The 26021-nt window shown below is 43.3% G+C and overlaps 1 protein-coding gene across 10 annotated transcripts in view; it reads right to left on the reverse strand.

Moving 5' to 3' along the window:
• Ehmt1 (euchromatic histone lysine methyltransferase 1) overlaps positions 1-26021 on the reverse strand; it is a 143154-nt gene that overhangs the window by 3862 nt on the left and 113271 nt on the right. For 9 of the 10 annotated variants that reach the window (XM_027422793.2, XM_027422796.2, XM_027422797.2 and 6 more), the window contains 9 exons: positions 22440-22541; positions 20614-20718; positions 13274-13428; positions 12193-12360; positions 11860-12004; positions 11067-11144; positions 9776-9891; positions 8780-8866; positions 8226-8304 (listed from right to left, as the gene is read on the reverse strand). In XM_027422793.2, the coding sequence (XP_027278594.1) occupies positions 8226-8304; positions 8780-8866; positions 9776-9891; positions 11067-11144; positions 11860-12004; positions 12193-12360; positions 13274-13428; positions 20614-20718; positions 22440-22541 (1035 nt within the window). Of the gene's footprint in view, positions 1-8225; positions 8305-8779; positions 8867-9775; positions 9892-11066; positions 11145-11859; positions 12005-12192; positions 12361-13273; positions 13429-20613; positions 20719-22439; positions 22542-26021 lie in introns of those variants that run through there. The other variant, XM_027422798.2, reaches the window with a different exon arrangement.

The following is a 26021-nucleotide window of genomic DNA, read 5'->3' on the forward strand; positions in this document are numbered from 1 at the left end:
AATGGTCTCCTGTTGGGGAACAGGGGGAAGAGTATCATGACTAAAGTGTCAATCCCTCTTTAAAGCCAATTATTTGAAATCCTCACCTCACAGTGACAATCAGTAGGGCTGAGAGATGGGGCATTAGGGTGGTGACCACAGCTGAGGGCAAAGCCTGTGTGGAATGAGTGCACTCACAAGAGAGACTCCAGAGAGCTCCTACTCACAAGGACACAGTGCAAAGGCACTGGCTATGAACCAAGAGATGGCCTTCACCAACATGAGAGCTGTGAGGAACAGGGTATGTGGGTGTCAGTGTTTGTGACAGCAGCCAGAGAAAAATCCAATATCCATTAACAGAACACAGAACATGCAAAGAAGCACAACATCCCTGAGAAGACTTTAATATGGTTTCTACTTTTAGAACACACAAGTCTTTTGCATAATGAAAAGTCTGATAAAATGCCTAGCTAGCATGTATGAAATCCTGGTTCAGTCTTCCAGCACCACAGCACAAACAAAAAAGTCATTTTATTTTGGGGAGTTATTATGTTTAAGGTAAAGAAAGGCACCTGCCACCAATCCTAACAACCTGAGTTTGATCTGTAAGACCCACATGGTGGAGGGAAGAACCAACTCTTGCAGTTGTCCTCTGACCTCCAAATGCCATGAACGTAACAGTTTTAAAAATATATTTTGAGAGAATATTTTACTATGTGAGCCCAGACTGCCTTCAGCACAGGTGCTGAGATGGTACAGACACATGTGTTGCCATGCCTGACAAAAACACATATTCTTCAATTTCCAAATCTGAATTAACTAAAACATTAACATAGCTGCACATCAAACTGGTAATACAACTGCAAAAAGACAATTACAATACTTCAAGTCCTCCGATGAATATATCCTAAGGACCAAGTAACTGCAGAGAGCAGGACACACTTCCAGCAACTATGCTATATGTGTGGTCCTAACATCAGCAAGGCTACTCTTTCAGGAACCAAGAGTCTATCTATAGGTTAAGGTCAGGTCAGCTCTCAACCTGAGCAGAGAAGTGAACCACCTATGGCCACGTGTCTCACTGGACTTCAACTATGACTCCATACTTAAATACAAGTTTCAGCATCTTGGCTCGGTATGGAAGCACTTTTAATCTTAGCCCTTAGAAGGCAGAGAAGAATTTATGAGTTCTAAGCCAGCCTGGTCTACATAGTGAGTTCTAGGCCAGACAAGGCTAAGGATTGAGACCTAGTCTCAAAAAGGGGGAAGGGCCACAGTGGTTATGAGCACTGGATGCTCTTCTAGGGGACCTCGGGTGATTCCTAAGTCCCATGTGGCAGTTTACAACTGAAATCTACTCCAGTACCAAGGGATCTGGAGCCCTCTTCTGATCTCTGAAGGCACCAGGTATACACACGATATACAGAATTACAATGCACACTGGCAAAACATCCGTACATAAAAATAATTTTTAGAAAAAAAGAAACAGGGGCTGGAGCGATGGCTCAGAGGTTAAGAGCACTGGCTGTTCTTCCAGAGGTCTTGATCAATTCCCAGCAACCACATGGTGGCTCACAACCATCTGGTGTGCAGATATACATGGAAGCAGAATGTTATATACATAATAAATAAATAAAATCTTTGAAAAAAAAAACTGACTTTAGATCCTCAACATCCATGTAAAAAAAGGTGATGTGTCATTGTGTTAATAACCCCAGTCTAGTCAAATCAGGAAATAAGGTAGAAAGAACAAGACACCTGATGCCAACATTTGGCCTCTGAACGAACACACACACACACACACACACATACACACACATACACACATACACATACACACACACACACACACACACACACACACACACACACACACACACACACCCCAAAATAAAAATTTCCTTAAATGAACGTGAACAGCATGACAGAGGTCCCAGTGGTACAGAGATGTCAGGTAAAAGGGGAACAGCCAAAGTTCACAGGTACCACAACTTCCATTAAGAACATGGTGCCACCAGCATAGGTGTTACTAGGCCTCATGAAAAAACTATAATTAACACTTGAGGACAGACATGTCCAGATGGCAGAACCTCTGCAGAGAAATAACCGGTATCTTCAGTAGCAGAGATAGGAAGCCCTGGGAATGCTGTGCCCCTTGGATGTAGGCTGCTTGCACAGCCCTGAAGGGCTCTGGGAACCTACTCAGCACAAAGTACTTGGGAGAACTGGGGAATGTGTGAGAAATTGGCACCAGAGAGCAGGTAGAATGGGGAGTGGGGGGGGGGGACGACGACGACGACACAGAGACAGAGACACACAGAGAGAGAGAGAGAGAGAGAGAGAGAGAGAGAGAGAGAGAGAGAGAGAGAGAGAGAGTATAATTGTATAGGGAAAAGAAAAAAGAAGTTAGGAGCAAGGAAATGCTGACTCTGGTGGCAACATGGGTCCCTACCGCTGGTCATCTTTACTCTTCTGCACGTCAGGACATTCCCACTGCACACATCAAAAAGAGGCTGCTGTGACTGTGTGAAATAAAATATCCCAAGAAATAGCAGCTAAGCAAATGCTCTTTTTCCTTGTCTGTCCTTTATCATCTAGATGAAAGACTTCTTTAAAATTAGAAAGAGCAGCAGAGAAAATTAAACCCAGGAACACCTGTGTGAGGAAAGGTGATACCACAGGTGAGGAGACGTAGGTGGCCGGCAGGTGAGACAGGAGGTAGCAGAACTTCTCCAACAAAAACTAGGAGAGAATGAACCATACGGTGGGGGGAGGGGGGATACAGGGAGAATATACTTGCTCAGCCCCAAGAGAAGCATGGATGTGTCCAAGTAGCCATGTTGTAACAGGCCCAACAGGGGCTACTGTAGTTACTGGGTATCTCATTACCTGCTGCAGAGTCATGTGTGTTAACTGGGGTTTTGAAACACCTCATAGAACACAAACCATCCACAGAAGCCAAGAGGGGAGGGTACTTCCACACAGCCCTGGCCAGAGTCTCAAGAAACCAGAGGGGCTGACTATGAACCTATGGCGCTAGGCAGGACTCCAGAAGTTACTATTCTCTTCTAGAGATATTTCTGTCCAGAACTACAAGCCTAGAAATGACCAGTGCCATATTTTAAAATGATCCTTCCATCTGGAAAAGTTTTTTAACTTGATACCAAATACTCCTAGAGTGGAAGCTGTGGCCACCCCTCATAAGCACATTGTGGTTCTTCAACAAATGAGCCAGAGAACTTCTACAATGTCAAGTGTACACTCACCAGCCCAGAACCCCACAGGCTGTCCCCAAGTTGGAGAGCCTTGAATGTGCTACTGTTGGGCTTCTAAGAAGAGTTGTCCTGCACACTTACCTATACCTGGATTCTTTATTGCAAACTGAAGGATGAGGCCATTGAAGCATGTCTGGTCACTGACCAGAGCCCAGCTCAGAAACTCACAGAGGACACAAGCACAGGCTATAGACCCAGAGATAAAAGGACTGCTCTCAGGCCTTCAATTGTGCCCTTAGAGCAAGCAAGTTTCTATACCTAACTTTGGCTCCAGCATAACCAATTTCATGTCAATGCTGTTAATACCTGCCTTTTCCAGAACAAGGATAGTGTGGAGCTGTCATACCTCCTTTGAATAAGCCTTATACAGACCATTTCTCCTGCTCAGAGCCTATCAGAGTCCTAAGAGAATTGTTGAGTCCTTTTTATGTACCTTAAGACTGTCCTGAGTTTCTCTGATATGGACTCATAGACCCTAGCATGACCACAGGACATAGCGTACTTGAAGGGCTATCAGGAACCCTGGTGTCCAGGGGTCTGAATGTGGCAAGAAGATACATGTGGCTAGGTTCTGGTCAGGGGACAGTAAATACAGTGCTCAAGTGGACACATTGTGGAATTGGGCCTCAGCAGGTATAGGAAACAGAAAGCCTTGGTATAGCTGAATGAACAAGAAGATCCACTGACACAGTATCAGTTACAGAAACACTGTTGGGAGTTGATTAGGATGGCCAAACTAGTGGTAAGGAAGACACCACAGGAAGTGATAAAAGAAACAGGGAAAAGGCTAGTACTCTGTTTCCAGGGGCTGAAAAAAGTTCTGAACACTGACCTTATCCTACAGCCAAGGAATGATAGGAATAACCCTCCTCAGAAGTCTTGACAGCATGTGAGTACTCACAAGACTCTGGTACTAAAATCCCCTGGCAGGGAAGGTAAGTGTTTCCCCTCTAAGAGTGTACTCGAGGGACAAGAGACAAAAATTACACACCCTGGAAAGGGCAGATGAAACTATCTTTAGTCATATAGCACATAATTGTGTATACAACATCTATTAATCAATAACTCATGAAAGGTACCAAAATTAAGGTGAACATGGCAAGGTCAACCAAAAAACCCAACCACTCCCAAGTACTACCTTGAAATGAGAAGCAATACTATTTCAACAACCATGTTTCAGATCTATTTACAGAACAATGAGGTTCTGCAGAGAGAGAAATTCATGACCTAGTGGGTCTAGACACCTATAGCTGCAGTGTCACACACCTGAGTAGACAAGAGTCAATGGAACTCCCAGCCAAGACTCAGAGCTGCAGATCATGCAGACACCACGTCTGACTCTCAGAACTAGCACAATCAAGAAAAGGGACTGTCTAAGGACTACCATGGCCTGCACAAGTGAAACTAAGAGGGTAGGGTGGCACTGATCTAAGAGTCAGAAATCAGACAAGGAACAAAACAGGTTTTAGACACAGCAGCACATGAGTGAAAAACTGTGTCTCAGCCAGCAGTGCCTGGATGACTGCAAATCCTCAGATGGACACAAACCCAGCCCTCACCTCAGACCAATTACTGAGATTGACCAGAAAAGGTCTATAGAAAGACACAGGAGAGAAAAAGTTTTACAATCTTAGGGGAGATAGATTTCCTCAGGAAAGAATGGACTGAACATTAAAAGCATTGGCTGGAGAGATGGCTTAGCAGTTAAAGAACACTGGCTGCTCTTCTGGTAGACCCAAGATTGATTCCCTGTAGCTACATGGTGGTTTACAACTCCAGTTTCAGGAAATCTCATTCCCTCTCTGACCTCTGTGGCCACCAGGCACACACATGGTAAACAGACATACATGCAGACAAAATATATCATATGCAAATATTATTTTTTTAAAAATAAATCTGGTAGGAACTAAGGAGATGACTCAGTGGATAAAGAGCTCATTGTGCAAATACAAAGAATTACATTCAGTACACCAGCACGCAGGTAAAAACTAAGTGGAGTAGTGCACACCTGCAACCTTGGACAAAGATTTTAGAGGTCTGCTTCCCAGCTAGCATAGCCAATCGGTGAGCTACACTTCAGTAAAAGATCCACTCTAAAAAAATAAGGTAGAACAGACATGGTGTATACACCTATAACTGCAGAACTCAGGAGGCATAGGGAAGCAGATCTCTGTGAGTCTGAAGCTAACCTCTACTGTCTACATAGCAAGCTCTAGGCTAGCCAGGGCTACAAAGTGAGAATAGTGAAAACAGCAACAGTGCTGGGCTTGGTGGTACATGAATTTAATCCCAACACTCAGGAGGCAGAGGCAGGCAGGCAGATCTCTGTGAGTTCCAGGACAGCCTGGGCTGTTCCACAGAGACACCTTGGCTCAAAAAAGACATCAATATCATCATCATCATCATCATCATCATCATCATCATCATCATCATCATCATCATCATCATCAAAACAATAACAATAATAGGAACAGCAAATTCACAGAAGATATAATATCTGAGACACAAAAGAAGTTACTCGATATTATCAACCATCAAGAAAATGCAAATTAAAATTATAGTGTGTAAATCAAGCATGGTGGTTCATGCCTGGTACCCCAGCTCTTAGAAGGTTGAAGCAGAAAGAAGTTCAAGATTACCTTGGCCTGCATAGAGAGAAGCAGGATGGACCAGTCAAAAAATACATAAAATAGTGTCTGGAGCCAACAAGATTGCTATTAGCTGTAATCTGAGCACATGGGAGGCTGAGGCAGTCATTACAAATTTGAGGCAAGCCTGGTCTCCATTACAAGTTCCAGACCAGGACTACATAGTGAGATTTATCTCCAAAAAAAAAACCCCAAAAATAAACAAATAATATACTTAAAATGTATGTGCATTAATCTTAAAAAAATAAATAAATAAAAATGTTGGGCCAGTGAAATGACTCAGTGGGTAAAGACACTTGCTGCCAAGCCTGACAACCTGACACTTGCAAACTGTATGTACACGTACACGTGTACACACACACACACACACACACACACACACACACACACACACACACACCAAACAAAAACCACTTATTTAAAAAAAAAAAAATGTAGTTCCTTTGAAACCTTTTTGGAAAACTGGTAGTTTCTTTTAAAATCACACATCTTTACCATGTTATAAGTTGTATCAAATAATATGGTAAAGATCACAGCTGCCAAAAGTGACTGTCTACTCAGTGTAGTGTTTATCAGAGCCCAGCAGAAGGTTGTACAGAATTTGCCTGGCTGATTTTGAAACTGTCCCAAAGGCAAGAGCCATGAACTACAGTTAATTGAGACTCAGCGGGAGGAAGCCCAGGCACGGAGGACACTTACAAGTGACACTGCTGAGTGGTTGTGAAGAAACATGAGTGTCAATTCGGGAAACCCACACACTGGCCTCAGTGTGTGCAGCTCCAAACTTAAAGGCAAAACAATTTCTGGAAATATTTGTGTTGTACAAAAACATAAAGAGGAGCTACAAAAGCCTACAAACTATATAATTTAAAGACTGGTAAATTCACTACCATAAAAATAAATGAATAAATAAAAAGTCTCTTGTTGAAGAAGGAAGGGAAGGATGGCATGCATACCAGGACATGTATCCACACCAACAAGAGGGGAGCTCTCATAATCAGCCCTCCACAAGCACCCAGGAAGACAAAATCTGCCTCAATTCAGGAATTGGTGCACTGCTTATATAAAGACACCTAAGGGCTTTGAGACCTTTGAGCCGAGAAACATGTTTGGTTTTTGTTTGTGGGTTTTTTTGTTTTGTTCTGTTTTAAAATGTATCCCAGAGTTCAACTTTTAAGTTTCACGGCTTCTGCCTCTAGCATGTACCATCACATCTGATTTTTTTTCTGGGGCTTTATTTGTTTGCCCCCCCCCCCGCCCCCAACCATGTGTATGGGTGTTTTGCCCGCATGCCTTTGTGCATCACGTGAGTGTCTGGAGCCCAGAGAGGCCAGAAAAGGGAACCAGATCCCCTAGGACTACAGTCACAGCTTTAAGTTGCCATTTGGGTGCTGGGAATGGAACCCAAGTCCTCTGGAGTATCAGACAGTGCTTTTAACTCTGTGCTATCTTTCCAATCCCCACAGCTGGCTATAAGATAAATCTGGCTTTACAAACACTACCTTCTTAGGTGACTTCAAGAGTCAAGAGTCTCTAGGAATAATTGATGTCATGATGGCTACATGAGAGATTAGAAAATCTTTATTTCCTTACCCATTAGCACTGACTGTGACCTTTACTTACTACTTATTTTAAACAAGTCTCACCACATAACTCTGGCTGGCTTCAAACTCACAGAGCTCTGCCTGTCTTTGTCCCCAAGCACTAGGATTAAAGGTGGACACTATAACACTCAGCTTTATGAAGTTTTTAAATAGCAACTCCTGAATGTGGAAAACAATGATGGGCTGAGGGGGTCTCAACAACCTTTCAACTGGCCCCAGAAGCCATTGGAAACCATACTCCTTTAGTAGACCAAGCTTGGTCCTCTATTTTCTCCCAATATAGGATGCCAATACCCTGGGGTCAATGAAACACATGGACACTCCCATCACCAGCATTTCTGGATCCCGAGCTGCTTCCCATGTGACTTCAAGAGCAGTTCCCTATTGCTTGGTCTCAGAAAAGCAACCTGGGAACTGGGGCACACAGTGAGGTATTCCAGATAGCTACTCTCTTAAGGTAGGTGGCTTGCTACAATAGCACATAGATCTCCCAAGTTAGATGCCTATGCCTTGAACATCAAAATGAGTCCAGAACTATGTGGTTAAAACCTAACAGATCTGCAATTAGCCTATACCCACCAGCAGCAGTGTGTTCATCAGTGATTCCAGGGCTAGCCTACATGTGCCAGCCACTTTCCAGAATCTACCAAAACTAACTGTCCAAGTTTTACAATTTGCAATCATTTGCTTATATGCTTTCGACCTTTATAACACATTACCTTATTATCAAGATCAAAGAGGTAAGAATCCTCTTCCCGAACATCAGCTTCGGAATCAGATATCAGCTCTCCTACGTATCTGTAGTGAGAAAAGGGAAGACCCACCTCACCTCTGTGCCCTCAGACAAGGAACAGTGCCAAGGAAGGCAAAGATGTAGACATGGGACACTCTAAAAAAGTTCTATGGGCTAAGCTGGAATCTGGATCTGGCCCCACGTGTCTGTAGTACAAGGTGATGATCAAAGATGGCTTACCAAAGATACTAACTAGTACTGTGCAGGATACTTGAAGCTAATGTCTTTAGTGAGCAACTGATGTAGAAAATCCAAGCACAACTCTGGAGCTAGCAGCAAGACCCTGGCATCCAGAGCCTGTGGGCTGCTTGAGAGACTTGTGCAATCAATACCTCCACTGCCTTACTTCTGCATGATAGTGAATCATAGGCTCCCAGGGGATTCTTAGAGCACAAACATGTATGAGGAATACCAGAAATGAAAACAAAAACAAAACACAAAACTATCAACAGAGCTGCGGGGTGCTGGGGACCCACTTACTCGCAGACAAAGGTGCCCAGTGGGATATCCTGGAGGGAGCGCACACCCCAGCCCATGTCCTGTGTCCGATAAAGCTGCAGCCTTGCCCTGCAAAACAGGGAGAGGGGAGGTGGGCATTTATGTACCTGACAGCCAGCAAACCAGCTCACGTCCATTCTGAAATGAGTGAGACGAGCAAACAGAGAAAGACGATGCAGCTTCCAAGTCAAGAGATACTACAACTCTGCAACCCCCGTCACTGGAGAGACCCAGTCCCACACACACAGAAAGCTGAGAACCCAGACAGTCAAAGCACAAAGTACAGCAGCCCTTGCTTTCCTCAACCATAACTGGCCTAATCTATGAGGCAGCAGTGAAGGCTTAGATATTCACCCCATAGAAATGCTTCCACTAGAACCCGGACTGCTGTCATTCTATTACTTATGGAGTGTGCCAGCAACAAGCAGCCAGGCAGGCTCCTATAGGCTGAGCAGACTCCAGATAAACCAGGCTTAAGGAATTTACCCACTCTTCAAGGCAATCTCAGATCATGCCCATCCTATGGGCCCATTTGCAAATCTGGTGAAGGGGGAATAGGAAGACAAGTTTGTGCACTCTGTCCTTGGTTTTTGCTGTGACCCAGGAGGCGAAGGTAAAGGACAAGCAGGTGGAACCAATTACAAGGAAGGAATGAGAAAAGCCATCAACCACCACCACTGTCAATGTTGGCTTTCTCTAACACTAAACAGAAAAGGTTCAGTCTAAACCAGTCTAGCTTGGCTGGTTGTTTACTTACACACACACACACACACACACACACACACACACACACACACACACACAGAGAGAGAGAGAGAGAGAGAGAGAGAGACACACGTGTGTGTGTGTGTGTGTGTGTGTGTGTGTGTGTGTGTGTGTGTGTGTGCGCGCGCATGCACGAACTTCCCCAGACATTGTCCCCACCCACAAATATACATGTTCCTGGCCTAGTGTGACTGATGTATCTACACCCCTCACCTGAGACCATTTTGCACCACACGATTGCGGCAGTTCCTCCAGCATGAGCAGGCATGATTGCACTCGAAGATCAACGGTGGTTCTGCCATGTTAAACTCAGGCAGGAGTCGGCCATCCTGTTAACAGATAGCCACAAGGCCCAGCAGATGTCAACCAGCATTTTTTAAAAATAAACTTGAATAACCTATTTTTACAAAGTACTCAGTCTAGCTTCAAATATTCACAAACACAATGGTTTATGGACAGACCTTAACAACTGGGGGAATAACAGAATTAGGCTCCACATCTGTGGTTTGAATACAGGTATGGAACAGGTTGGAGGGCCTCTTGGGGAAATCAGCCCTGGTTCCTGCCTGGCTATGATATTGTTCTACCCATCCTGCCCTGCTCTGTCTCAAGTAGTTAACACCTTCTGGCTGCTCCTAGAGAACCCAGCCACATACCCTTTCCCTTTCTTCAACTCAGTGCTACCTAGAGGTGACACACTAGGACCATGTGCACTTCTGTCACTTTAAGGAGTCTCTTGCACAACTAGAACTTTGATCAGAATGCCCCTAAGCTAAGCCCCAGGATGGACCATATCTAAAGATAACTGATACCTGCCAGCCCCACCACTTACCCTAAGCACTGGTTATACAGTTCTTTTTTGTGTTGTCCTCTCATTCAGATGACAAGCACTCCAATCTATGACTCTTCTCTTCTAAATCAAGAACATGCTGCTGCTCCCCTTTGCAGTCTGCTTTCTCTTCATCCAGCATCCATGACTTCTGAACTGAAGTGAAGACTATGTATCTCCCCTCCCTGCATACTCTCTACTTGAGCTGCACCCTGGGCCTGAAGAACCTACTGTCTTAGTGTCTCCTCCCACTAGCACTGCCACCTGTAAACCTGTGACTCTCACTTCAGGCCACAATGTCTACTGATTCTACATCCAGCCTAGCTCCTGGCCTAGTTTTTCTACCAAGCATCTCTTTGGACACGTGTATATGGCAAACATAACAAGCAAAAACAACAAAGAAGTTTCCTCCTATAGCTATGCTAGAACAGCCACTGTACTACTGTTTAGGTAGTTACAAAGGACAAGGACTGCAGCTTTAGCACTCTGGGAAGCTATACCTTAGACCCACAATCACTTTCAGCCTGTCACCTCCTCCTACTTGTTTTACACAACCAGCTCACCTCCAAATGTCCCAAAGTCACCAGGACACCTTAGAACCAGGAAATATGTTCACAGACTCACTCTCACAGAACTTACCACATAAGCACATGGGCAGCAAATGTGCTTCCTCACCTTATCATACCAGCAGCGCATGCTGAGCTGGCCACACATGCAGGTGCTAGAGGAGCAGTCATCTACGCATACGCAGTACTGGGAACAGAGTGCACAGTGTATCAGATAGGCACCACCTTCCTGCTACCCGACTCCTCCCTCCTTGCAATCACCACTGGATGCCCACAGGCTCTCTTAGGAGTGAGGTAGAAATGCTTGGGACATACTGAGGAAACTGTACCACGGTGGTAGGGAGCAGGTGGGAATTTAGACAGGTGCAGCCTTCGGGGGCTATTAAGGATGTTGCACTCAAGGCCAGGAAAGAAGAGGAGACAGAATCTCACAACCAAGTAAGGCTTACACAGTTCATCTTGTGAGAATTAGGGGACTTCCATAAGCACATCCATATGGATAATCTTTTCAAATAGGTCTGATTTTAGTCAAGAAGAAAGTCAGAGGTGGGAAAGTTGTTTGTGGGCTGTAGCTGCCTGAACTGACAGGCACTCAGTGTTCAATTCTTAGACCTGCACGGCCCCTCTTATTATTATTACTCAAGGACAAATATACCAAGACCCTGAGCAACCACTGATCAGGGAACACTGAGGGCCTCCAGCATACCTTCAAAGCATGCTAAGAAAACCATTGTCATGCCTAACACAGAACTTGAAATTTTTATATTTCTTCCACCTTTTTCCTGGGAGGCAAGTGCAAAGAGAACAGGATCTCCTGGGAAGCTTCCAAAGGCCTTCTTCCAGAATGGTGCTAAGTCCCAGGACCCAGTTCAAGGGACCTGCCATCCCTTCTTCCCACCAACCTGCAAATGAGTGATGTTCCTGTCAATGTTCATGGGGGACGTCACGCAGTTCTGGGAGACGTACTTATAGTTGGTGGGACATAACTCACTATCCACAGCATTGACACAGGGAATGGGAATGCGTTCATACCCTCGAGCAATGTCTCTGCACAGGAAAAGGGAGATGTTACTTGTGCTGTTTCAGATTCTGCCTCAATGGGAGACATAGCTGCCAACCAGTGCCCACACTAGGCTGGATCCTGGGGGCTGAGCTGCAGAACTATTCACTCCAGTCTCTTCCAGTCCACCTGTCAATGGTCTGCTAGAGTCATCTCCGTCTTAGGGCCTTCTCACCTGCTCACCGTCTTCTCAACAGCAACAGGCTTGTCAGGGGCTGAGTCCCGAAGTGCTTTGCTCATCTGCAGTGCACTCCACACCTGGGAATTGAGGCTTGCACACTGCAAGGGAGTCTCTCCTTCCTTGTTTTTCAAAGTAACATCTGAATCCCGAGAAAGAAAGAGGCTAAAAGGGAAAATGTAAGCCAACAAAACATCCAGATCTGAATTGAGAAGAAACAGAGTTAAGACTCGTTAAATGACTAGTTTTCTGTTATGTAGCACTCAACTTACTTGACTCTGGAACAAAGCCATGCCTCCCTAGGAGCAAGCACATCTGCTCCCCACATACTTAATGAGGCATCAGTTTTCTCATCTGAACATATGTGTAGGAGCTAAGGATGTTTGTTTAATTTTTCTTAGACTTTGCTTTCAAATTTGCCCTAAGGACAAAGGGAAATGATAATGGAGAAAAGTTGTGTGGTGTGTGCAGAAGGCCAGCACTGCATGTCTGCCTGATGAAGCCAAGCATGGGTTGCCACACCTGGGCGACAGCGCATGGATTGCCATACCCAGGCCAGAGACTTGCAAGTCCCACAAAACCATTTAATCTCTCATGTTCAGGTGAAGCAGGGGAGCTACTTGCTCATCAGAGCAGTCACTGACCTCCTTCTCCTTTTAAAGAAACATAGCAGAGATGTTACACCACTAGAATCACTGCTAGTATGTGAAAGAATTGGGAAGAGCCTGCTTAAAAGGACCTGAAACAGCAGCTATTTCCACCGCTGAGAGGAGAGTACCAATAACATCCAGTTCTTGTTGCAATCTGTGAGCCAAACTGTGTGAGTCCACACTATTGGGTCTGAGACTTGGCCAAAATTAAACTAAGAATGTGGATTTTTTTTTTTTTTTGCTTGTTTGTTTGTTTTCTATGACAACTATGAGCCCAAAGTGCACCATAGCTGGTCTGAGATATCAAATGGGTAAGATACTTTTCCACCTATACTGCATCAGCTCTAGTTACAGTGTAGATGCAACCATTTAGCAGCCAATCTGAGTAGCCTGGCAGAAAGTTATATTGGTACAAGGGCCACACTCACACAACACAGTCGTAGCGATTCTCCCTGGCTGCAATGTGCAGGGGTGAGTCTCCATGGATATTCACGGCATGCAGGTCACACTTGGCAGCCAGAAGAATTTCAGCTATGTCTACACAGCCTGAGAATGCTGCCCAGTGCAGACAAATGTTCTCCTCCTGCACAGAGATAAAATTGAGAGCACAGTGAAGATGGTTTCTGGCTCAGAACATAATGCTGAGGCTAAGCAAAGACAGCTTTTGTACTTGAGTACAGCTGGTTATTCCTGGCACAGGCTACATTGGAGAAGGAATCCATAGTTCAAAGAGATAGCAAAATTCCTATCTAAACTGCAACCTTTTTTTTTGTTTTTAATATTTCTTTTCCATTTTAAAAGTAATAGAATATAGTGCTGGAGAGATGGTGCAACAGTTAAGATCACTTGCTTCTCTTGCATAAGACCAGGAGACCTGAGTTTGATTCCCAATATCCTTATTGAGTGGGGGATTCAACACACACACACACACACACACACACACACACACACACACACACACACACTTTGAAAAGAATCACAGGGAAAAAAGTAATATAATCACATATAGACTATTTTGAAAATAGAATAAAAAATATAGAACTATACCACCTTGAATAGGATTGTTATTAACATAACAAGTAGTACACTTTTCTTCTACTAAGTGATATCCATTTCTCAATAGACCTATGTAAACTGTAAGACTGAACAACACTTATGCAAGATTTGAAAATTACAAAACCTGAGACCAAGGAGATGTGAAATTATTGAGCAAGTAAAAGCACTTAATGACTTAGGTTTAATCCCAGAACTCACATAAAGGTGAAAAAGAAAACCGAGAAAATATTGAGAGCTGATGACTTCTGGGGAAGAATCCCTTTCCTTAATGGCCTCTGGTAAGTCAACCACACATCATAAGCCAATGATGGTAGCACAACTGGAGTTGGTGGGTTATTTAAAATGGAGGACATTAAGTTGGGAAGGGGATTTGGGGAGGACGGGGGGGGGGGGGGGGGGTGTAGGCAACCAATATACTCAAATACATTTTATGAAATTCTTAATAAAATATTAAATATTTTTTAAAGGCAAGAGCTGAAGAGATAACTCAGTGGCAAAGAGCAGTTGTTGCTCTATCGTGAGGACTGGAGTTTGGTTCCTAGCACCCACATAACAAGCAAGGCATCTGCAAACGACTGTAAGTCCACCTCTGAGGGATCAAACATCATCTTCAAGATTCTTAGTGCACACACACACACACACACACACACACACACACACACACACACACACACACTCTTACTTTAAAAACCCATGAAGTAAAACTTACTATATTTTCATGTCAGGACACAATAGCAAAAAGCCCCTGTTGACCTCTGCTCATCCTATGTTCACCATCCCTCTGAGAGCTCACCACAACTAGGTCTGCAACTATGACCTACACATAATAAAGGCTTAGAGCTTTCCCTTCCATTGAATGAGCAGTCCACTTCATAATTTACTGAATTATCTTTAATTTATTGAATGTTCTTGGTTTCTCCTCTGGAATGCAGTACTTCTCCCTTCCCCCCCCCCTCTCTCTCCTGGAATATTTCTCAAGGCTAAACCCTCAGAGGTAGAATTGCTGGATACAGATATAAACATTGGCTTGAAGTGGCTTCCCTTCTATATGCAGCTCACTGTGGCTTCTTTCCCCTCAGGAATCTCTAGTAATTTTCACAGCAGCCACAGACAAAAGTCTAGCTTGACCATCCCTTAGTTGCTGGAGAGCCCTTGCAGGGAAAGCCATTCCAGGCTCTATAGTGTCAAATCTGCCTTCTCTGGCAAGAGGCAATGCCAAGCCACGTCCCAGGGACCCATTCTGCAGGCCCTCAGGGGTCACATTCATCTGTAACACTCTGATGCTCTCCAACAATTGGACTGTCTCCCTTCCAATGTCCACATGGTAAGGTGCAGTCAGGGCTTTTCAGTTCAATGAACATTCAAAACATAAAAACAGAACAGAAACAGAGTGTATTATTTATCAATCTCACCCATAAACTGCCCCAAGCACAGGCTTTATTATTTCATCTATTTCTAAAGGAACCACTCAAAGCAAACTACTTTTAGTAAACATTAGTATTCTTTCCAAAACCTTAGCTATTTGGTTACATCCCACACACATTTGAGAGCTCAAAGCCCTGCCTCCTTGAGGCCATTTTTCTTTATCAGAAGTATCTGTGCCTTTTTAAATTCTAAGATCTTACTCTTAGGACTGGTTACTCTACAAAGCCACAATGCTAGCCTGTACTTCTGAGAAGCCTCACCTCCACAGTGGAGGTGGCACTTACTGCTTCCATGGGACAGAATGAACATACTCTTCCCCCAGCGAGAAGAGACACACTTCTGTGAGACAGGGCAGTGTGAAATCATGGTTATCAACTCTACAAGGGCAACAGAGCACATGGCCAATGGAGCTGGAGTTGTTTACTCAGTGAAACACCAAAGAAGCTCAAACACAAGATGCTGCTACAAGAATCTGTGGAGACTGGGCTTCCCATAAGGGATAACCAGCAGACCTGGGAGAAAACAGCCAAAGACCCCCAGTCTTTTAGCCAGATGGGAAGCACCATCCACCTACAGGCCATAAGCTGAAACCCGAGTAGGATCCACATTGGCAGGGACAATTATCATCCTGCACTGAGAACTGCTGTAGACTCACCAGACCAGACCAGACCAGACCAGACAATATAACATAATGAGACAGACCTCACATCAATCAATAACTATCACAAAAAAAGAACCCAAGAGCACTGACAGGAAGGTACAAGTTAACAATAAACTGACATATGGCTTCAGGCTCCTGACTTATATACAGGCAGTAAAAATGACACTGACAAATCAGAACTGATATGGATACTGAACTGGCAAATCTGGTCAATAAGCACCTGGTATAATTGGATCCCACACTCAGAAAAGCTAAGTACACACATGGTAGAAATTAAAAACATGTGTTGTGCCCAGCCCCAACTTTCTTCCCACTAAAACACAAGAAGTCATAGAACTTTCAGAGCTGAAAACCATGACTAAGGTGAAATTAATGAAGAAAAGCAGTAAATTAGGACACAATAAAATCAACTGGACCAAAAATTAGGTTTGTGGAAAGCCAGTTTCTAGAAGCTGATAAGACCATCCAAGGCCATCACAAGTTTTTATAGTCTAATTCACATGCAGCCAGAGCCCCTGAAATATAAGCAGAAGGCTCATCTGAAGAAATGACAATTAAATTTCAAAAACTGACAAAAACCCTAAATCACAGATCTAAGAAATCCAACCAACCTATACATACACAGAAATAAATAACACCAAGATGCATCACAAAGTCTTTGAAGGAAAAATAATATATTACACACACACACACAAAAAAAAAAAAAAAAAAAAAAAAAAAAAAAAAAAAAACTAGAAAAAAAAGTACAACAGTTTCCAAAACATCTTTGTAAGGACTCTATGAAGCAACATGCACAGTATAAAACTCACTGACCAGAAAGAACTCTACACCGAGCAAAAGCACCTTCCAAAGATGAGGCAGGGTGAAGACTATTCTGCCATGAGGAGATGAGGAGCTTAGCATGATTGTCAGGAGGAAGCAACAACAGGAGACCGATGTCCAGCAATGGAGGAGCAGCCACCCAAAGCATGGCTGATAGCAAGTCTTCCCATAAGTGAGACTGTTCAATCACAGCAGCAACATGTGACCAAGGCTCAGGATATACTCACAGATAATGCAGAGAAAAAAATGGCCTTAAGTTTGAGGTGGATGATGGAAAGAGGCTCTTTTACCACATGGGCTATGCCAACCTCAGCAAGGACATAGGAGGCTGGACTGGCCACCTCTCTGTGAGGAGATCTTGATAGATATCCTGCCAGCTCTATGAAAAAGGATAGGTTTCTCCACTTCAGCACTGCCAAATGCTCACAAGGGAAGAAGGAGAAAAAGGGGGAAGAAGAAGAAATGGGGGGAAAATAGAAAAAGCGGTGGTGCACACACCTTTAATCCCAGCACTAAGAAGCAGAGGTGGGCAGATCTTGGAGTTTGAGACCAGTGTGATCTGCAAGGTGAGTTCCAGGACAGCCAGGGCTGTTACACCAAGGAACTCTGTCTCAGAAACTAAAAACTTCATCCACATTTCACACCATATACAAAAAATGATTCAAAATACACCAGAGGCTTAACTGCAAAGCTAAAAACTACACACCACTGTAAAACCACAGGGGAAAATCACTTCCAGTTAAGCAGCGGTTTCTGTTGCTGCTGTTGTTTTTTTATTTGTTTTGAGAGAGGGTTTCAGTCTAGCCCAGAATGGCCTTGTTAAAACTCATAACAATCCCCCTGCCTCAGCCTCTCATCAAATGCTGGGAGTGAGAAGCATAAACCATCATGTCCAGCTAAGCAACAGTGTCTTCAATAGAATACAGGAAGAGGATCCACAGTTACACAAAGATGAACTATACTCTAATGTTTGCACTTTTTCAGGCCAGTGTGGTCTGCATAGCAAGTTTCTGGCCAGACAAAGCTACTTGGTAAGAGTCTATCTTGAAGAGAAGGGAGAAACAACAACAACAACAAAACTATGAACAGCTAAAGATTGGAATACATCCTTGACCAAAAAACATACGAAACAGCAAAAGCTCACAAGAAGATGCTAATATCAATAGCAAAATTAAATGAATATTAAAACCACCAGATGATATCTCTACCTATGTTATGTTAGTATCGAAAACTATAAAGAACTGACCTACTAATCATTGGGGAAGATAAAGAGGTACCTAAACTCTCAGAAGTCAAAAACAACACAACTACTCTGGAGACAATGTGGTGGCTCCTCTAGATTCCAATTCCAGGACTCATTTGGGGAAAGTCAGGGCACAAATATTCACACCAACTCTGTAACAGTCATGTGTCTACCAACAGAGGATTACTAAACGACCACATAAATTAAGACATTTCAGGGAACAACAAAGAGCCACCAACAGATTATACAAAAAAACCCAGGACAGTCACTCCCACGGAGGATTAGCCTCCATTTTGATAAAACCGTGACAAATGGTAAGATGCAGGAAGAAGGCCAGATGTAGAGAGCTTCAGTGCCAGAATAACTGTGTTCACCATCCTCACTGTGTACTTCAAATTCATGTAGTCCACAACTACAAGTCAACAGAGCAGCTAAAATAAAAAGGTGTCAGCCAGGCATTGGTGGCACACACCTATAATACCAGCACTCAGGAGGCAGAGGCAGGAGGATCTCTGTGAGTTGGAGACCACCCTGGTCTACAAGCGCTAGTTCCAGGACAGGCTCCAAAGCCACAGAGAAACCCTATCTCGGAAGGAAAAAAGAAAAGAAAGAAAACAACAACAACAGCAAAAAAAACCCAAACAAACAAAAAACAGTGTCATACTATATAAATAACAAACTTAAGGGCTAAGTGTGTTGACACATGCATTGAATCCCAAAACAAAGGAGACAAGGCAGACAGATCTCAGTGAGGTGGAGGCCAGCCTGGTCAATACAGTGAGTTCCAGGCCAGCCAGAGCTAAATAGGGCCTTGTCTCCAATAAACTAACAGAACCAAACTAAAAGCCAAACTTGACAATTAACTAATCCTTCCATATTGTAGGAATATGAACCAATACTTTAGAGCTAAGTGTATTCATTTCTCAACAAAGCTATGCCAAGTCAAAAGACTGGGCAACACTTATATAAAATTTGAAAATTATAAAATTTAGGGGCCTGTGAGATGCAAGATGGCTGAACAAATAAAAATAAAAACTTTCAGAAGTGTGATGACCAAAGTTTGATCCCCAGAACTCACATGGAGGTGGAAAAACAGGAATGACTCCTGAAAAATTGTCCTCTGACCTCCATATAGCCCTGTTATATGCGTACCCCATCCCTAAAAATACATAAATTTTAAAAAAAGAAAATGATAAAACTTAAGAACTTCAGCAGCAGCCTAAAATAAAGCCAGATGGCCCGTGAAGAATGGCTGGATTATGGAGGGCTAGAAGGACTAATGTCTCCCACTCATGTAACTGTACCCATCACTGCTTTTAAATACAATTCACATAAGTGACAGGATCTTTTCATGCTATACTGGACCTTGCTAACATTTCTTTTTTTAGTTTTTACCCTACTTGAATTTGCTTAGAATGAGCTGGGATAGCCCTTAAGAGATTTTGTCCCCTCTCTGTAACAAGGCTTCATTATATAACTCTTGAGTAACTTGCAGATTTGGAAAAGCATCTGGAAGAACAATAAAAATAGCAGTTAAAAGAGTCTGAATGAGGGCACAGTGCATGGGTGGAAAAAGGCGTTCTTGGAAGCCATAAGGTTGTTAAATGAGAATCTCAGACCCAGAAGTAGACTACATTCCTAGGAGTTGTTGGCTGGGGAGGGTAGGACCCTAAGATCCCACACCAGACCAGCTGGCAATACATTTGTGCTAGTTAGATTTTATTGTCAACTTGACACAACCTAGAATTGCCTAGGAAGAGGGAATTTTAATTAAGGAATGGGCCAGATCAGATCAGCCTCTGGTCAAGTCTGTTGAGCAATTGTCTTGATTAGATTGATGTTGAAAGGCCCACCCTAACAAATTCACTGGTTTTCCAAAGTAAACTTTGGTGGAATCAGTTTGTCCCTGGGACCTTTAAAAGAGAGGTAAGACAGAGCTTGCATCTCCCCCTGGAAAGGAATTTTGCAACAGATGTGTACAATTGTTTCTTTGGTCTGTTATTGATACCCTATCTGGGATAAACAGACATTTGTTCAACTGTCCCCAGGAACAGTCACATTATATCTCGGGGGATAACACAACTATTTATCTAACTCTAGACTCTATAGTTTCTGGGCAAATGAACTTACTCCAGAAAACCAGGCATTCACTGAGTATTTTAAATCAGTCCATTCACATTTCTTTCTCCTTCAAAATGGCTACTACAGAGCAAATATAATCATGGCCCCTACATGACATCTGGTTCCGAGTGACCTTTCTTGGGCTCCCCTTCCAGGTCAGTCAGGGACATGGGTCAGCAAAAGTACAGGGCAGTGATTCACACAAGCCACATACCCCTGAACATTCCTAGAGAGACCAGGTATGCAGGGACCCAATACAAGTTCCACGTTGGGCCAGTGAGATGTTGAGTACACAGGGCCAAAATAGCCATCGTGTGCTAAAACTCCATTTCAGAAATCAAAGGCCCTTCAGACAGAGGGAGCTGTCCAGGGGGCGGGCCCTTCCCAGCCTTCTAAGAGGCTGTGTCCTTAAGGTTCCTAAACCACCATGAAAAACTCACATTGTCCCGGATATTGATGTCAGAACCTTTGGACAGCAGCAGCTTCACCAGTTCCACGTGTTTGTACTCAGTGGCCCAGATCATAGGTGTCCAACCACCATCATCCTAAGTGTAAGAGACAAAAGATATCACCACCAGACAGCAAGTGAGAGAATGACTTCATGCAGCTTGCAAGTAAAAGGGAAGTGGGCAGCTGGCTGACCTCTCTGCTTCTGTTAACAACTGCTGTCAGGATTGAACATTCAGTGATCCTGAACCAACCCAGGGAGGACCCATAGCAAGGTTTGCGGGAATCATGAATAGGATGTTTCACTCACACCCTTGGCCCTATTGTAATTAATCATCACTGCCTCTTTTGGAAGGCCAGGATCAGAAAGACCAATCATGTCTGCTGAGTCTGCAAGGTCCATTAGGAATTCCGTGAGTTGCCTTCCTACCACTGTGGTTGAGATCAATGCGTGTCAGGTAGTTTCATTTAGACCAGAAAAGGTATTCTGCAGGAACTGCATGTTCTGGTGACACTCATCAGTCTGGAGGTGGGAGATAGCTTCCTTCCCAACACCCCCAAAAGACTTTCCTGTACACCACACTTGCGTGCCATTGTAAACATACACACAGCCTCCACAGATGAAGATGATCTCTCTGTAGTTGACTAACTGGCATCATCTGAGACAATGGGGACATAAAAACACAACTGCTACATCAAAGGCCAGCCCAGAGTGAAAAGGAATTGAATGCCTCATAGTAACCCAACAGAATGAATAAATATGCAATGCTAGGGGCAATTAAAATAAATCAGGCCATGCTACTTTTAAATAATGAAAAAGGAAGGAAGGGACATCCAACTATTTTCTAATCTATTTGGCAGAAGATCACAGACAAGACAATACAAGGAGCCATGCCTAAAGCAAAATGGCAGGAAGTACCTGGGCTAAGTAGTCTGGGTATGAGGGAGATGGAAATACAGCCCCAAAACAAAAATCAAAGAGCCCTACTATGGTGTGTGTGCACAGTCTTGAAGCTACCTCTTCTTAGATCATATGCTGGACTTACATGTATTTGTAGATATCTACTGTGTGCCTGGCACCAAAGATCACAGAACTGGTGAGACACAACCTTATGACTGACAGCAGGGGAGTCAGGTCAGTAAATACACATGGTGAGACAATGGCAGGGCCAAGGAATAAATATATCTAGGAGGAAAGCCTGGGTGCCCTAAGGGAGGGCAGAAGCTATCATGGGCATGGAAGTTTGGGTGACACTAAACAGACATGAGGAAGCCTAGCAGAATACCAAGGATGGAGCCATCAGCCAAGTATCGAAGAAAGGCCCTACAGAGCAGGTGGGGAATGCAGGGATGAGGTCTGTCTAGACATAAGGTAGGGTCATCTGGAAAGAGGAAACCTCAGTTGAGAAAATGCCTCCATTAGACTGGTTTTGTAGGCAAATCTGTGGGGGCATTTTCTTGTTTCAATTTGATGTGAAAGGGCCCAGCCTACCGTAGGCACTACTACCCCTGGGCAGGTGGTCTTAGAATATATAGGAAAACAAACTGAGCAAGCTATGGGAAGCAAGCCAGTAAGCAGTATTCCTCATGGTCTCTGTCTCCAGGTCTCTACCCTGACTTCCATCAATAAAGGAATATGACCTGTAAGATGATATAAACACTTTCCTCCCAAAGTTACTTTTGGCCATGGTGTTTATCTCAGCAATAAAAACTAAGACAAGGCCTTTCAGGACTTGTGGGCCTTTAAGGATCTGAACTACAAGAAGATTCCAAAAAGGAGATGGAACATTTATGCCACTGAACAGGGAAACAGCTTTACCTGGCAGTTGACATCCATCTGTCCATTTGAAAGCAGATACTGAACCACATCATAGTGGCCTTTCTTGGCAGCCAAGTGCAAACATGTGGAGCCCTCTGCATCCTGCAATACAAATATCATTCAATCCAGAAAAACCATTTATGATTTAGTTCTTGGTGCAAACCACAGAGAACCTATGCTGCCAGCCTAAAGGAGGAACTGACAATGAACCCACCCAACTGATATCGGGCTGAGAGGACCAGAATTCTGTCTCAAGGGCCCATGGTCCACGGGAAATAGCCAAGACCCAAACCCTTTGTCCCAACTAAGGAGACCTTCAGGTTGGAAGAAACCCTGCTCTAATCATACATACCTATAGAATGTGTACACCCTGATGAAGAACTTGCCCATTTCTACCACCCTGAACTAGAGAGTCCCCAGGCTTCTTGTCATAACCAGCATAGTTTGCCAGCTCCTGCCAGAAATAGTTAACATGAATATGGGGCCTATCCTGGCCATAGCTGCTCTTTAAGGGACTTTGGAAAGCTAACCATGGTCACCAAGCACGCAGAAAACAGAATGGATTGAACAGTAAGAGCCATCCACATGCAGAGAGTTTAAAACAAGGTGAAAAGAATAGGCAACAGGCAAACTTGCCTTATAGATGCAATTCAGCCTTACCACTGCTTCTGTATCCTTCAGTGCTGAGCATATTTCACTAGCTTTTGGTTCTGCTTCCTCCTGGATTCTACACACATCATACTACCTCACAATATAATAATAACAACAAATAATAATGTTTAAATGTAAATAAAAAAGCACTGACCAAGAGCCTCCAGGACAGGCAAACAGCTCCACACAACAAAAACCTGAATACACCCAAACAGACCAGGCACGGCTCTTCTGCTCCTGTTTTTACTGGTCACAAGGGTATACTGCCATTGCTCTTAAAGACAAAACTCCCCACTCTCATCCCTGTACTGACCTTATCTCTATTACTTTTCTTTCTACTCTCTATCTCAGAGTCCAAACCCTGGATTTTAACACATCATTAGATACACATCAGTACATCTGATATTAATTAGGGTGTCAGTCTGCTGAAGAGGAGTCTGTACGCCCAATTGCATGTCACTGATATTGACAAAAACACTGGAAGACTGCTGCAGGTTTTAAGAACCGTGGTAGCATACATGGCAGAAAGGATTGGTAGCTAGCTGAATTACTTACTACACAGTAGGCAGGCAGGCAGGTACACACACACGCACACCATCCCCTCCTGCCCCACACATGGGCTTCATGGCACCAAGATGTATGTATGTGCTCCACACAGGAGGAAAGCAGAGTATGAGGGAGCTGGTTCTCACAGGGTACAGACTGGAGAATATTTTAGCCAATGGAAACTCACAGGACTAGGACATGAAAATAGCAAATAGGGGCATCTGGCTGGGAAAGGCAGTGGGATACTGTTCAAGGCAGTCATTTGTACAGTTTACAAGTACAACTGAAGTTTTTGACACAACCACTACAGAGACATTCACACACCTTGCTTCCTTTTTCATTCAATCACCCCACACACACAAGGATAATGGCTCTTGAATTTAATATCTAGTTTTCTGATGCATTTCAATTACTTCCATAATCCAACAGTGGGGACCTTGAATAATTTATAATAGTGTACATCATTCCACAAGTTCTCTACAACTCCTTTTAGTTCAGTGTATTTTTAATTCTTCTTTGAAGATAACATGGCAGACTCATTTGTTGTCTTTATTTTTTTCCATGTGTATGGATATGTGTTTTATTCTCTATGTGTTTTGGATGCATATATCTATGCACCACAGGCCATGGAAGTAGTAAAGGGTATCAGAACTCCTGGGACTGGAATTACACATTATTGTAAGTCAGTGTATAGGTTCTGGAAACTGAACCTGGGTCTCTTAGATGTGGAACCATCTCTCCATAACCTCACTGGTTGTGTTTAGCTGAGGTAAAACTAGCCCTAGATTCTACATTACTAGCTGAGGAACAAACAGCTATTTCTCACTGTTTCCTACTTAAATATGTGTTAAACAATATAATGTTTCCTTCTTGCCTGTGTCAGGTCAGTCACATAAGGACTGTCAGGATTCCACTTCACTGGTATGACAAGCTGCTACCCAGGAGACACTGAACTCACCCACTAACATATGTACCTGCAGCTCTGTACCCTTCCAGGTATTTTCAATATTGCAGTGCTATCTTAATCAGTTTGTAAAAGCTGAGTATTTTTTTTTACATTTAAAACTATTATTTCATCCTCTATGGGCTGCTTATATTCTTGTCAATTTTCCTTTTAGTTGTTTATTATGTAATCATAAAGATAATCTTCCCTTTTAGTTTCTGAATGTTCTATCAGTTCATCTTCTGAATATAATCTTCAGGTTTATAATCTGTACAGCAAAAGTGTGTTCCACCCTGTCTCTCCTACTAAGTCCATTTTCATTCTAAGATGCCATTGGTGGGTGTGTGGGTGGGTACGAGCGTTTCCCATCAGAGAGTTCATTCTGCAGCCAAGACTGCTGACACAAGTGGTTTAAATATTCTACTTTTCCATGTTATCTATTTATTTCATCTGGTTTTATGTGTTTCTTGTATGGCAGCTATAAAAGCTGTTTTTCCTGATTCCACTTTACTTTTCTTTAAGGCTGTGTTAGTGTAATTAGAGTATAACATTTATTTCTAGTACTGGAAAAAGATGGTTCAGTGGTTAAAAATCACATATGCTCTAGTGGAGGATCTGCGTTCAGTTCCCAGCACCTATATCAGGTGGCTCATGACTCCTAAAGTCCAACCCCTGGGGAATCTGATTCCCTTTTTGGTTCTTCTAGGGTACCTACACTCATATGCATATGCCCACAAAAGATACATCACAAAATTAAAAATAAATCTTAAAAAAATGTTCCACTAAGTCAGCAACACTATTAACTACATTCTAAATATTTACCCTTATACACACAGCAATTCTTACCCCTTACCAAGAAAACTTCTCTTTGCATCAGATGGAGACCACTAAAGAAAACCCCAACCAATGCAGAGTTCTGAAGCCTCATCTCAACTGATTTATCTACAACACAACATAAGGCTCAGGGATTATTGCAAAAGACAGGGTGGAAAGCTTGTAAGAACCAAGGAAACATGAAGTTTTCTGTGAGACTATGACTCCTAGCGATGTCAGACAAACTACATCCATGAAGTTTCAACTACATGGCTGCCAAAATATGAATTGAACATGGATGAACCAATAGATATGCTATGTGGGTGGGGGAGAGCGCACAAGGTCTCCTAGAGAAAGGGCGGTCGGAAAATAAGGAAAGCTCAGAGTGGGAGAGATGGTGTTCCCCAGGCAACAGCCCACAAATTGGCTATCAAATACCAAACGGTCAGCTCTGAAAACATACACAGACAAGAAACATTACACAGACTGAGAAGGTTGACTTTATATATTTAGGTATATATATTATTATATGTTACATACATACATATGTACGCATCAAAAATTGAAGAAAAAGAAGCCACGAATTCCAAAGTAAGTGTGTGTGTGGGGGGGGGGGGGATTTGGAAGGA

The sequence above is a fragment of the Cricetulus griseus genome, chromosome 6 (assembly GCF_003668045.3).
Source record: "Cricetulus griseus strain 17A/GY chromosome 6, alternate assembly CriGri-PICRH-1.0, whole genome shotgun sequence".
Taxonomy (NCBI): Eukaryota; Metazoa; Chordata; class Mammalia; order Rodentia; family Cricetidae; genus Cricetulus; species Cricetulus griseus.